Source organism: Vicugna pacos, chromosome 7, assembly GCF_048564905.1.
Source record: "Vicugna pacos chromosome 7, VicPac4, whole genome shotgun sequence".
In the NCBI taxonomy this organism is placed as follows: domain Eukaryota; kingdom Metazoa; phylum Chordata; class Mammalia; order Artiodactyla; family Camelidae; genus Vicugna; species Vicugna pacos.
Window position 1 is genome coordinate 24,748,258 of NC_132993.1, and position 14,601 is coordinate 24,762,858.

At 36.2% G+C, this 14,601-nt stretch overlaps 1 protein-coding gene across 11 annotated transcripts in view; it reads left to right on the plus strand.

The window, feature by feature from the left end:
* The window catches only part of IQUB (IQ motif and ubiquitin domain containing), a 163,909-nt gene that overhangs the window by 27,142 nt on the left and 122,166 nt on the right, over positions 1–14,601 (plus strand). For all 11 annotated transcript variants that reach the window (XR_012074307.1, XR_012074305.1, XR_012074308.1 and 8 more), the window contains 3 exons: positions 3,004–3,179; positions 10,871–11,041; positions 13,343–13,519. Coding sequence is in view for 5 of the 11 variants with exons in the window: in XM_072964578.1 (XP_072820679.1) it covers positions 3,004–3,179; positions 10,871–11,041; positions 13,343–13,519 (524 nt within the window). In the remaining 6 variants the exon portion in view is untranslated. The remainder of the gene's footprint in view (positions 1–3,003; positions 3,180–10,870; positions 11,042–13,342; positions 13,520–14,601) is intronic.

Sequence of the window (14,601 nt, forward strand, 5' to 3'; positions counted from 1 at the left end):
CATTTTGATATTAGCATTGTTTTTTCTTTCTTTCCTTGATGGTTGATAGTCATACCTTTTACTTCTTATTTGATTAAAATGTTATTGTTGATAGCATTTTTTACATTTTCAAGAGGTTGGGAACATTTCTTTCTTAAACTTTTGTAGTTAATTGTAGTTTGTACAGTGTCAAAAATGCAGTTTTCAATTTTTCTGATTTGGGGGATCTTTGTTTTCTTTCATTCCTACTCCTAGAATTTATATAAATTTAACTGTTTCATAGCAATTTGAAAATAAGATATATTTTCAGCTTTTGGCTTTCAAAGCTTGATGTGTATTAATTAGTTTAAATTTGCTAATCATAGTGTGTTAATATGCTAATGCTTTTAATTCTTCTTTACTTGGCTGTCATAGATTAACTCATTTGTATTTCATTTATGTTTATATGCTATAAAATATACTCACCATAGTAGTATTTATAACTAATAGAAGTTTGTTTTATATACGTTGCTGGGATGTGATTTTCAATATAAACACTTATGACAGTCATACCTTTCACCATAAAATTGTCTTTTACTCCAAGGAGTGAATTTTGACTGTTCCCCCTCCATTTTCAATATATTAATATTGCTGCTTCTGCTTTTTTTTTGCTCATATTTACCAACCTTTTTATATCATATTTACCAACCTTTGTTATATTTAACTTTAATCTTTGATGTCACTTTATTTTAATGTGCTCCCTGAAAACATCATGTCATTGGTTTTTAAAAAAATTGCAGTGTTTTGTTTTCAGTCAAGAATTTAACCATTTCATATTTTAAAGATAATTATTAGGCTTAATTTTGCTTCTCTTATCTAGCTTTATGCTTTCTGTTTCTAATTTTTTTGTCTTTTTCTTCATAAACATTTGTGACTGTTAATCCTGTATTGATTTGAAATGTAGGCATTCTTTCATTCCTTCTTAAAGTTTTTCAAAGACATTCTTAAAACATGAGAAACTGTCAAGTGGATTCATAGCCTACCCTTTTCTCTAGCTCTGAGTCCATGAATTAAGGTTTACTGTCCTTTGCTACAGCGTCCATTTCTGAGATGAGACAGACAGCAACAGTTTGGGTGATGGCATTGGTGCCTCTTTGAGTGTCTTCCAGTAGTGTCTGTGCTATACCTTAAGGAGATTCCCCCAAGATTCTACATATGAATCACACCTCTCTCTGATTTCCAGTACTGATTCTGGTCTCTCCCTGTTCTCCTCTATTTCATATTTCTTGTATTATTTCAGTAAGAATTTAGGAGGAGGCAATGAGCAGTCTGTATATAAACCTCCATCTTGCAGAAATTTGGTGTGCCATATTTAAAAGAGCTGCTTGGCCTGGGTGGGACATGATGTTATGCCAAATAATGTGCAGTTTAAGAAAGGGAAGTGTTTTTTCTGGAAAAGAGAAAAACTAAGTGGAATGTGACAGCTGTCTTCAATACCCGCAGGGATGCCATGTGGTGTAAAGAATAGGCTGACTCTGCTTTGACTCATAGGCTGGTACCAGGACCAGGACCGAATTCAGCCTGCCCAGGCTGCTGGGAGGAGGATGCTGTCTTAAATGGGGAGGGGTGTTGAACTATTTAACTTCTTTGTTTTTTGAACAATTTTTTAATTGAAGTATAGTCGATTTACAATGTTGTGTTAATTTCTGGTGTACAGCATAGTGATTCATACATATATATATATATTCCTTTTCATATTCTTTTTCATTATAGGCTGTTACAAGATATTGAATATAGTTCAAACTATTTAATTTCTAAGTTTTTTTCAGCACTAATTTTCCTTTATTGTAAATAAGTTAGACAGTTTTGAAATGTGGGATATAAAACAGTTTTCTTCCCTTAATTTAGCATATATAAGAATTGAATGGGACACCTGTTAAAATAAACGTATCTGAGCCCAGAAATTTTGACTTCTTCAAGTTTGGAGTGGGACCTAGTAATCAGTATTTTCTGAGGTTAGTTTTGAGAATAATCTTTAGGTAAATTGAGTTTATAACAATACTATTCTTTGGCATTTTATGGTTTGGTCTTACGATGTATTTCATGCAACACATTCTTTATTAATAGTAGCCAATGCTTTAAAATATTATGAATATTATTTTATCATAATTCATTAGTTTGAGGAAGAGTAAAAGTAATTACTTTATAACATTTGCTAATATAATTAGGGTTTTGTAAATAAGTGGAAGATGGTACTTAAAGTGCTAGTAGTGAAGAAAACAGTTGAAGTCAACAGTTCTAAATAAAACTGTGTCAAGCTGGGTACTGGGGGCAGCAGATACCAAGGTGGAGTTTGAAATGAGAAATAAAAGGAAGACAGAGCAGGGAAAGGACATGAGAGTCTTCTTTCAGATTGAGATGTGGGTTGTTGCCTGTGAAGCTGACAGAGAGAAGGAGAGAGGGTGAGGGATGGAAAGCCTCAAAGAAACAGAGCTCGGAGAGAGTCTCAGCCAGCCCAATGGTCAGCTCCAATACAACGACTGACCCCAGGAGAGACCACTGCTGGCCCTTGGTACCCCACTGGTTCTCAGTCATTGACTGGGCACTTAGTGGGGAGAGTGTGGCCTGTGCTCCAGAGTGGCGGCAGATCTGAAGTGCTGTAGCTGGGACTGTCGGCCTCCTGGACTCCTAGCAGCAGACACTGCCTTGGAGGGAGATCTGAGCAGTACATGTTCATAGGGCCACAAATCCAGGCCACATTTTTTTCAACACTGGGGTGTGTGCACGCTCACTTGGAGGCATAATTTGACATTATCCATACTGATGTACTATGGACTCTTCTTTTATTGCTTCAAGTTGCTTAGCTTCCGTTTCATCCTGGGTTTTTTGGATATCACGTGTACAATATGAATGATTCTATTCAAGTCTAATTTTATTTAAAGTGATATAAAAATAAAATACTGCTTGTCAGGATGTGATAGTAAAAAATGCTCTGGAAAGATGTGGGATTTAAAAACTCAAGAGTCTTTCATGTTATTCCTCTAGTCTGGCGGCAAGAAGAACTTGCACGTATTAACCAATCTTTCACTGGAGCTGAAAGGAAAGCTGCTTTGTGTCAACTTCTGGAGAAAGAGACCCAGATAATTGCTTCCATTGGGAGACATAGATACATCGCTTATATGGCGAACCAGAAAACACTAATACAAACTTTTTTGGATCAGGTTAGTGAAGTAACAATTACTTAAATATGAATGCATCCTGAGTTTAAAAATATAGAATAATGAACTGAAGAGACTTATATCATAAGAATTTGCATGAATTTTGTGTAGCATTTTGGTGATGTGTTTATTTAAATTTTGCATGTATTTTTTTTCTTATACAGCTTTAGATTTTCGCTGCAGCCTAGAATAACAATTGACCAGTAATATGGAATTAACATGCTGTTAACAAAAGAGGTTTGTCCATGAAGGAAAAAGTGAAGACACCTTCCTTGTGACTCTGTTCATTTAGATTTAGGCTGGTTGTAGAAATTGGGTGAATTCCACACCCTGATAAAGTGTAGTCTTGAAGTCACAAAATACCTGGATCTGGGGTGCCCCAGAGTAAGCAACCTGGAGAAAATAGCACAGCCTAGTTAGTGTTTCTGCTTTTGCTCACCAGGTCCTTAGCTGACTGGAAATTTCTGACTAAAAAGATGTAAGATTATTGAAAACCATGAAAACATACAATTAAGGGAAAAACTAATTACCCTTTCGTGGTGATATTGCCTGTTTGATATGACTAGCTTGTTTCCATAGTGACCAATTTCCTTTTACGCACTTGATCTTTCCAAGCAATTAAAAGCCAATCCAGCCAGGAGAAGGAAAGGGATGGAGTTCTTTAAGATATTCACCTGTCGTGATTTTAGTTGTATGATGCTTGTTCTGTGAGAACATCTGTTCTTAAAAACTGTATTTTTGTGATCCTATAAATGCGCTCCTCTCATCTGACTTACACGCTCTCCTGTTTGATCTCAGTTTTTCTTGTGGCTTTACCCTGCATCCTGGGACTCCCTACGGTTCCAGCCAGACTTCTCTTGGGAGCTTCCAAATTATAGCTAATTGCCTACTATCACTGCTCTTTGGATGTCTCGAGAGTACACCTCCAGCTGACAGGTCAACCCCTAAGCCATATCATCTTACCATTCCTTGGCTCCTCACCTCTAAGCTTGTCCTCTTCCGTACCACTCACATAGTTTATCTCTATGAAGATTTCCTCATCTCCTCAGGTGCTTCAGGCAGAAACCTGGGCGCTATTCTTGATGTCCCGTTTAGCCGCCAGACTGTTCTATTACTTGAATAATCTCCTCTGTTCTTTACTTCTTCCTTTTCAAACCCACCACCACTGCCTACAGGGAAGTGGCTCTGCCGTGGCACCTTGATAACCTTGGCTGTATCCACACAGGCTGTGTCAGCAAAGACTTGAACCGCAGCTAATCTGAGTCTTGGCGGAACGCCTTGTGGTCCTGCTGGAGCACGACAGGATGAGAACTATCCGAGGAGGAGTTATGCCTCAGCTCCCCTCTCTGGCTTTCCTGTGTCCCCTGGGAGGCCGTCATGGGACAGGTCTTATCTTGTGTGTGTGAGCTGGGCACTGATTGAATTGAATATGGATTTCCTTCCCATCTGGATTATTTTATGTCTCTGAATTAGGCTGTTGACCTCCAGTCTCACTTCTCAGTTCCCTCCTCCATCACCCATCCTGCAGCTAAAGTGATCCCATTAAACACGCTCTGCCCCTAGCCGCCTCGCCGCCCTCAGGGAATGAAAATTTCTGTAATGGACTCTTGGCGCACCTCACCCGTTCCACTGTTGTCTCACCGTCATCTCTCCTCGCACAGGACAGCCACACTGTTCCAGCGATGCTCAGTTCCTTGCGTGTCTCAGGAGGGCCACGTGCACTCAGTGCTTTTACATCTGCTGTGCCCTCTACCGGAACATCCTTTCCTTCCTCAGTAGCCAGCCACCCCCCCTCAAAACAAGCACAGGTGCCCCTTCTGGGAAGCACTGCTGATCCTCCTGCTTTAGCCTGTACCATATGCTTTCCTAAGACTCTGTCACTTCTGTCTTTGTACCCAGTGATCAGTTTTTATTACAGCTATTAATGTTTATATTTATGTCCTTCCTAGATTCTGAGCTTCTTACGGCAAGAGCTATCTTTTATTTCTGTATCCTCATATCCTAGCACAGTGCTTAACACAGAGTATCAATACATGCTTGTGGAGGAAGGTAGAGAGGAAAAACAAGGGATAGGAATAATGGTTGGGTAATTTTATCTTTCAGGTGTTATCAAGAAATTATGCAACATAGATAAAGTCATTTCAAATTCTTGAATATCTTCGTTCTAGGAAAGATGAGTACTACTATAAGGAAGCCATAATAGTCAACTTCTGCAGGGTGATTCTTTAAACTAAACGTATTCCTTTAGCAAGTTGCTTTATCTTGAATCCAGCTTCCTCACTGGACACTGTGTTCCTTATGTGTCTGATTGTTAATCTTACCAACCAGCGTGGACCAGGCGGCACAAGAGTGTCTGGAGGAGCTAGAGGCCTCTGAGGTGCTAATGGACAGGGAAGATGGGTGGCACCTGCCTTCCTTATTTAAGGCTGGACCTTCTGCAGGGTTTCCTACTTGTTCTTGATCTGCCACTCTGTTCCCTATAAACTACTTTAAATTCTTGTCACAAATATTTATACAATGTCTATTCTTCATTATGCTTTTACACCCCCGACTTCTGGTCTCATATCTAGCATTGTCTCTAAACATTTTTTGAATCATAGTGAGGCCAAAGATAGATCAAGTCCTGCCATATAAAGTGACTCTGGGGCCAGCTGATGACCATTGCCCCCTGTCATGGAGCAGAGCACTCTAAGAAGTTCCTTAAATCTCACCAGATAAGGAGATGGGGAAATTTTGTTCACCAGAATTCCTAGGAGGGAGGAAGATTTGTTTTTGTTTTCTGGGGTTTTTTTTTGGAGGTGGGGTAAATAATTTGATAAATTTTGAGGTAGAATCTGAGACCCAGAAGGGTCCTGAGTATAGGAAGAATTGCTCTATGCCAGGAAAATGGAAGTTTTTGAGTATTTCTAGGAGAGAGGGAGGGAGGAAACAGTTGGAAGGCAACGAGGCGCAGTGTGGCTTCTTTAATTGTATTACTAAATAAATGAAGTATTAAGTGTAAGAAGATTCGTTCTGGTCAGAGGAGAGGGAACAAGAGCAGTGACTGGACCTTAATGTCCAGATTGATGCAGGGCAGCACACAAAGATGCAAGACCAGAAGGTTGAAGGAAGGATGGACGAGCTGGCCACAAGAACTTGTGGGTTCACAAGAAATCAAGGGAAGGCTTTGTGTGGGCCATACGTTTTCGACTTGGGGTTCTGAACCCTTGTTCACCCCAGCTGATAAACCAGTTAATCTCACCAATGCCCAGGCTAAGATTTAGAGGAAATGGACACTTTGGCTAATATGAGGAAATTTTAAATCAGTTTGGACCAAAGTGTTATACAGGGCAAGAAAAACACCACCACAGACTGGGACAACTGCACTTGACATCAATCCCAGCCCATTGCATAGTCTCATTAGTCCAGTCTTTAAAAATACTGGCTAACAGTGACTTTTGTGCTGCTTCTAACCTGTTACAGTAAACTTTAAAATCTTTGTTATTCTAATACATAATCATTTTAATCACCTTTCTGTATATAATGCCATACTAAATATCATAGAAAACAATTAAGATAGACTTTGTAGTTAGTCTTCTGTTGTAAATACTTATCAAGGTCTGTTCCTTTTTATGCCTGTCTCCTCCTCCCCTCACCGTGCCTTGCATTGCCTCCAGTATTCAGGAGTCAGTGTTGATTTCATGAAACTTGGAGTAACTTATTCTACAGTTTTTTTTTATTACTGGGGAAAAATAGCTTGTAATTAATCCCTGAGGCTAAATAAAGCCAGAGTTTTTTTTCAAATGTTAACACTAACAACCAGAACCATGATGCAGATTTTAAGATCCACATTTAGGACCAGAACATGTAGGTATGTAAAGAGAATATTTACTTCCCTGTAATTGGGAAATAACTTTGGAGAATGAAATTTTATGGTTTGGTTTTAGTTTAACTTCATTTTATCTAACTATTATGTCATGTATTGAACTAATATTTTATTTTTTATCTTCTCATCCTGAATATAGAATTTCTCTGAGTAATGAATCATATTATTTTAAGTTAGTCCAATCAAGGCACTGAACTAATCAGTTGTTATGAATTTGGTATTAAGCCTTCATTCTCCTTAAAAGTCTTAATCTAAAGATTTTTGAAGCATTAATTAAATAATTTTCAAATTAATCCATCAAACATGGTCATCCACAGGTTGTCAAATGTTAAAACCTCACAAGTAGACAAAGGTGAAGAAATTCAGGTCAAGAAATTTGAATGAAAAATCATCAGCCAGTTTCTAATATAGCCTGGGTGCTCCTTGCCCAAACTGTGTAAGGAGACCATTTGAATTTCTGCAAGAGGTTTCCCCTAGAGTCAAGGCCATTTATTTCCTTGAGTCTCTTTGATTCGCCCACCACTTGTCACAATCACAGGCTAAAAAACTGCAATCTGCCTTAGCTGTGTCTGTTAATTTTTTTTCTCCTTACTCAGGTGGCCAACAGCTAATGGGATAGAAAAATGCAACCAGCTCTGGGGCTCTCTGAGCACCACAGTACACAGGCGCGTGCTCTGTGGACAAACAAAGCCCCTTTGCTGGGCAAAAGAAAAGTTGATCAGTACCCAGCAGCTTTGGAGGGGTTATGTGGTTCTTAATTTGCGCCTTTAGGGACTAGAGCATTAATTTAGGAGAAAGAAAAGGCCTCCTCTTACAGCACAGTCACTTCTTCTCTTTCATGGAGGCTTGCCGCTCTCAAGGTTTTTGTTGTCTCTCCACCTTCCCTTCCCTGAAATGTGTCTTCCTGCTGCTCTTCTGTTTCTCTCCTCCAGAGTCTATGCTGTCTCATTTGTTGGCAGCTAAATGGAATTTATTATGCTCCTGCTTTCTGAAGCAGTTTGAAGAACATGATTGTTGTACATCTCTTATTACAGCCAAAACATTCAAAGAAAAAAAGGAATAGAGAAGAGAAATAAGCAAAGTTGACATTTTCCTGCATCAGAGTTTAAAAAAAAAAAACAAATAACCCACCTTAAGGCCTGAAATCATAGAAGCTTAGACTTGAAGACCAAGTTATTAGTGTTGGCAGAAATAAATCCAAGTATAAAAACTGCTTTGCCAAACAGATTTTTTCTATCTTTTCAGGGCTTACGCTAGGGAATTCAGACTTCAAATCTAGGAATCTTTGATTATATCACTCAGTTTCTTTAATCTTTACTCCTGGTTAGTCTTCAGGTTTTAGCTTATGTACTGTTTTCGTTTCACCAGTTAAATCCTTCATAGCAACCTTTAGTTACCTCTTTACCGGCACCATCAAGCACAATCACCCTTTATTTTAATTACTTTTTAAAAAATCTTTCCATCCCATTAGACTTAAGAATTTTTGAAATCAGGATAGTATTTTATCTAGCACACTGACCAATATATAATAAACACAATAAATATTTGTTGATTGAATAAATACAGAACTACATGAGAAATTGATCTTATCTTTTGGGAGAAATAGAATTAACAAACATAATAATAAATATATACGTAACAATTTGTATCCAAGTTGCATTTCCCTGAGTGATTGAAATAGAAATACTATATACTTTGTGTGTGTGCATGTGTTTGTTTTTACAAGTAAAATAGGACTTCAGATAATAGTGATTTCAGTGATTCGAAACCATAGTGTTAGGAATCTTTATGGAGAAGGTAGGATATAAGTTAAAAACTGAGGAGTGGGAAGGATATGAATGTTGAGTATATTTAGAAAAAAATCCAAGGTATGACTATATCCTCGTATCTTAGATGGGGCTAAAAACATGGAAGGAAGGTAGAATTAAATCAATACAACAGATGAAAAACACAATCAAGTAGATGAAGTAAGCATTTCATTAAAAGGCTTTTATACTTAGATTATTACAAATGAAATAGTTTACCAGCTTGCAGAGCTAAAGGTATTGTCCACGTTACTGGAAGAAGGGAAATTACACTTAATAGAGCCACCCTCAGGACGACTGCACACAAAGATTGCCCTTAAACTTCAGAATATTGCAAAATGAAACAGCCTAAGATTGCTTATTCCTTAAAACTTTTAAAAAGAGCTTAGCAACAAACATTTGATTACAGTAACACTCTGAGGCCTACCACAGACAAGGCTGTATCCATTCAAAAACAATATGTTTTAAAAATTTCTAAGTGATAATTAAATGATAAAATATTTTCTTACTATTTCCCTTCTATAATCCTTAATAAATTTTATTAGTTCTGTCAGTCTGCTAGTGAACTCTACATTATTTAATATTAGATTTATGCTCTGAAAATATAAATTAATCATAGGGCCGCAGCTTCTCATTTGCTGGATTGAAACTAGACCTTGAGGATCTAAAGTTTCTGATGAAGATTCCTGGCTCTGCACAGTGTTCATTTTAGCTTTGATCAGAAAATGATGCCATTACTTTGAACACATATCATGTATAGTTGTTGCTAAATGGTAGCTTTCCAGTTTTCAATATAATTTAGCTAATATGAAATGTAAAAATTTAAAGGTAAATTGAGACTAAACGTTTCTCATAAGGCTGTCATACTAAATGCAGCCTTATTTCTCTGTTTGGCTACTCTAACTCCTGATGATTTGTTCCAATACATCGGCTTCTATTTAAACTTTAATTATATCAAATCTAAGATTTAAATGGTTACAACTATGTGGCGATTATAAACTGGACTGCAGGTCTCCAAAGCAATTACCAATCAGCCTACAAAAAATACAGCATTTGGTCGTGAGCAACGTAGCCTCCTTTCTGATAGATTATAATCAGGGAAAGAAACTGAGCAGCTTTATACCTTAAAGTAGAAGGGGAAATAGTGAGTTTTCCTGTAATATTTCTAGGTCAATGAATCTTCTCCTGAAGTCTCAGTAGGAGGGAACAAAAACCATGGCAAACATAGTCTTAGTCACTGTTAAAGATTGTACTGGGGTCCCGAGTCAGCAGAACTCACTCCACTTCCTGTCGCTAAATTCTTAGCCTGAGAGTCCTCAGAGGAGCTTTAGGGCAAGTGAACGCCATCTTGGACTGTCAGGTTGAGAGGCAGGCTAGGTTGGGAGGCACCAAGCCAGATTTGGAAATAAGAAGTGAAAATCTTAGCCATCACAGGGAGGCAGGGACCACAGCCCTGCTAAGGTAGCTACACACAGCTATTTCACTATGGACATCTGCTGTGTGAAGAACTGTGAACTTGTTATAGATTTATTTTTTACAGAAAAGAAAACCATAATTAAGAGTCCCATTTTGCCTTATCTGTAGGTCTAACACTTTGAGGATTGTAGCAAGTGTTCCACAAAGGTTGTCCTCAATTGGCAAAGCATGATCAAGACACATTCATACAATTCAATATGATTGAACTAAATAAATTGTTTTTAGCATTCTAAATAGCATACTTTTTTTTTTCCCCAAGGTGGGTGGTGAGTTATTTCATAAACTCATCAAATTCTCCATCATACTAGTTAGGGAAAATTAGTAGCAAATTCTGAATCCTGAGGATTCAGGATTATTTGTATGTTTATAACCTGAAGCTCTCTCGTATTTTTTTCCCTAAAATGTTTTACTTTCCCATGGCCTTAAAATTCTTCAATCAATTTGTGATATTCATAAAGCTCATGATAGTAAAGTTAGCTTACAGTAGAAGAAACAAAATTACTTTTGAACCTTTAACTGATAATTATAAACGTAATATTATTTTTAAGTGTTCAGCTCCAAAGATGTGGAGAAGATTTGATGGCAAAATAATTGAGATGGATACACAGTTCACCATCAGAGCCAGAGAGCTGCAAAGCATCTATGAATGCATTATGCTGAAAAACATCTCTCAAGATGAGAGGCTGGATGTACTCTTGACGCTTAAACATACTGTAAAGGTATGTCAACTTTCTCTTAGTTTGGGGGTATCATACCACTGTCAATAAAAAAAATTGAATACTAAAATAAGATGTTTTGTATTAAGTAATTATAAAGATATTAATAAATGTTTATATGTATGAATTTTATTTTGTCAACAACTATATTGTTTGGGTATAACTGGGGGAGATATGATTTATGCATTAATATTTATCTAAAAGTTTTCAAACTATGTATTATGACACACAAATATAGCACAATGAAAATTCCCCGTGTAAATATATCCTCAGCTTTGCAATGAATGCAGATGTATATATAGCATAAAATTAATGCTCAACTCAGTTCAGTACAATAGCAATTACTGTCTATATATTTTGACAAAATTTTATTTTTAGTAATTTTAAAGCAGCATTAGTGTAAGTATTTTTATCCCTTTTCCCTCATCGTTAGTTAATTTAAGATGCATTAAGTAGTTGAGTAAATGGTTCTTATTGGAAGGTAAGTCGGTCTCCTTAGGTCTCTCACATTTCTGCCCGTCTTGAGAGCAGAGACATGGACTTAATTAAGCATTGACGACCTTTGCTCTGGACTGCCTTTTCAAGGATGTTTGTCTAGTGACTATGCCTTTGAAGACAGTCATAGTTAAGAAGAGAGGGAGAAGCAGAAGTTCCAGAGGTAGGAAATAAGAGTATCTGCAGATGTCAGTAAAAAGAACAGATTGGAAAGAGAGTGCAGGACCATTAGCTGGTTAATGAAAAAAGCCAGAGGATGGACTCACTCAAAAAAGACAAGTTGTGCATTGCTTAATACGCTAATATATACACCTATGCATTTATTTAACAATATTTTGATGGAAGTTAAGGCCTTTGAGCATAACTTGAATTCCGGCTCTACTCATTATGGCTGCACAGCCTTAGATAAGTTATTTAATATTTCTGAAAACCAGTTTTATCATTTGTAAAATTAGTTGCTGAGGACATAAAGATATGTATATATAAATATATGTGTATATGCACACATATGTATATATGAATATAAATAAAAATATAATTTATATGTCTCAATGTTTATAAATAGGGAGTCCTCAATAAATAATGGGTCATATTTTTATGACAATTATTAATACCATTGAATCTTAAACTCGAGTATACACTAGAATCATCTGGAGAGCTTGAAAGAGAGAGAGACACAGAGAAACAGGAAGGGAGAAAGGGAGAGAATATGAGGCTTAATGAATAAGAGTGGTATCTAAGGCCCCATTTCTGAGCAGCTAAATTAGAATCTCAAGTGTGAGGGCAGTATTAAAATCTTTTAAAATCTCCTCAGGTCATTCTAATGTGCCTTCAGGGTCAAAAACCACTGATGTAGACTCTTGTATTAGCTATGTCAAGTGTGTATTACAAAGAACAGAAGAGCACTATTTTACAGTTACTGACTTTCCCTTCTGACTTCTTTATTCAAATGATGTTTCTTGTAGTCCCTTCTTGAGCAGTTGGAACAGCTTCCATTTTATTACTTTTAAATCCTCTACTTTAATGACTTCAGCTCTTACCTGGGCTTTCTTATTCAACCGCATTCATTTCTATTACTTTATTACAAACTATTGTGAATTATATAAAAATGCAGAAAAAACATATAAAATTTATATGTACAGTCTAGCAAATATAAAATCACCAACCATGTGACCACCCTCTGATTAAAAACAGAACATTGCCAATGTCCTCCTTTTTCTCTTCATATTCATAATTCACTCTCTTGTCCCCTAAAAGTGACCACCATACTGGCTCTCATGGTCATCATTTCCTTGATTTTTCTTCATAGTTTTACCATCTCTGTATACATTTCTAAATAATATAGTATTGTGTTGCTTATTTTTAGATCTTATTTAAATGGAATGATACTGTATTTTTTTTGTGCCTTGATTTGCTCAACATTAATTTGTAAGATTTAAGCCTATTATTGTATATAGCTGTAGTTCATTCATTTCCATATATTAGATAATATACTATTATATGAATAAGTTATCACTTATTTATGTAATCAGTTTATTTATGGATATTTGGTTGTTTCTGATTTCGAGCTTCTGTGAACAATGACTGCATGCACATTTCTCCAAAGCACTCAAGAGTAGAATTGCTGGATTGTAGCTTATGCATATCTTAAACTCTACTAGATAATGTCAAATTTTTTTCCAAATTGGTTGTACCAATTTATACTTCTATTGTTAGTGTTTCATTACTTTTGGAATTTTCAGTTTGGGTGATAATTTCAACTTAGTGATATTTAAAATTCTATACTGACAATGTTTGTGTTTTGGACAGGAACATGCGTGTAAACTGACTCAGGAAATTCTAGAATTGATTGACAGGGAGGTTGACCTTATGATGAGAGGAGTCAAACATCATAACCTTGAAGGACTCAGGAAAAGGATTGCAACACTCTTCTTTCACTACATCAGAACACCTTTGTTTAATCCAGAAGTTGCAAGACACCTTAAGGTACCACTCTACTTTTTTTTTTCCTGTATTACTTTATCAGAATTTTAAAATGTGCTATAGTAAGTTGAAGTATATTCAAATTTTGCTTTAATGCTTTACTAGGGGTCCACATGGAAGACCATCTTATTGGTAAGATTGCCTTTGAATGACATTTTTTATGTTGATAAATTAGTCATTTAACTTTGTCTGTCCGTGTTTCCAACCTTGAATTCTCTCCTGCTCTCTGAAGCAAATTTCCAGTTGAAAATTGTGCCGTTTCAATGCATCACAATTTCTCACACCTTCATGCTTTTGCACATACTGCAGCTTCTACCTGGAATGCTGCCCCTTCTTCAACCAGCCAACTCTTCTTGATTTTCTAAGACACAACTCACATGTACCCTCTTTCATTAGGCCTCAGAGAGAGTTAAACTCTTCATTTCTGAGATTCTACATGTACCTCTTTGTGTCCTTTTACACTACTTACCACATAGTTACAGTTATTACTGAACAGATCCATGTAGATACCCTGTGAGAACTTCAAATGTGACATGTATGTGAATTAAACTGCCTTTTCCACCTCTAATATGCTTAGGCTTCTGTAAGGAATTTTCTCTCTATAAAGCCAAGATAAGTGCGTTATTGCCTTCTTACTTTGCAAAACTATTTAAAATACTTTTAATAACGATTTTTGGGGGGTTTACTAAAGAACTTGAAATAGTGTTTTATTCCAATGATTATTTTTAGAGTAGTAATCTATTTAAGAAGCTGATTTAACATCTATTTTGCTTTTTTTTAAGCATAAACAATATCAATATTTAGTAAAAGTTTTTAGAAAAATTAAAGTTGTTGAATTTTTATTCTTTCTTTTTAAAATTTAATTGTTTTGCAGGAGAATATTAAAATATAACAAAAGTTCAAGAGAAAAGTTGCGAGAATATTAAAATATAACAAAAGTTCAAGAGAAAAGTTGCCCATTGAATTATTTCTTATTTGCATCACTGTTTTATTTTTCCAAGATACCTTTTGGTCCTCAATAGACTTAGTTTATATATACATGGAGTAGTATAATAGAATTTAATATTTTACACATTCACATAACG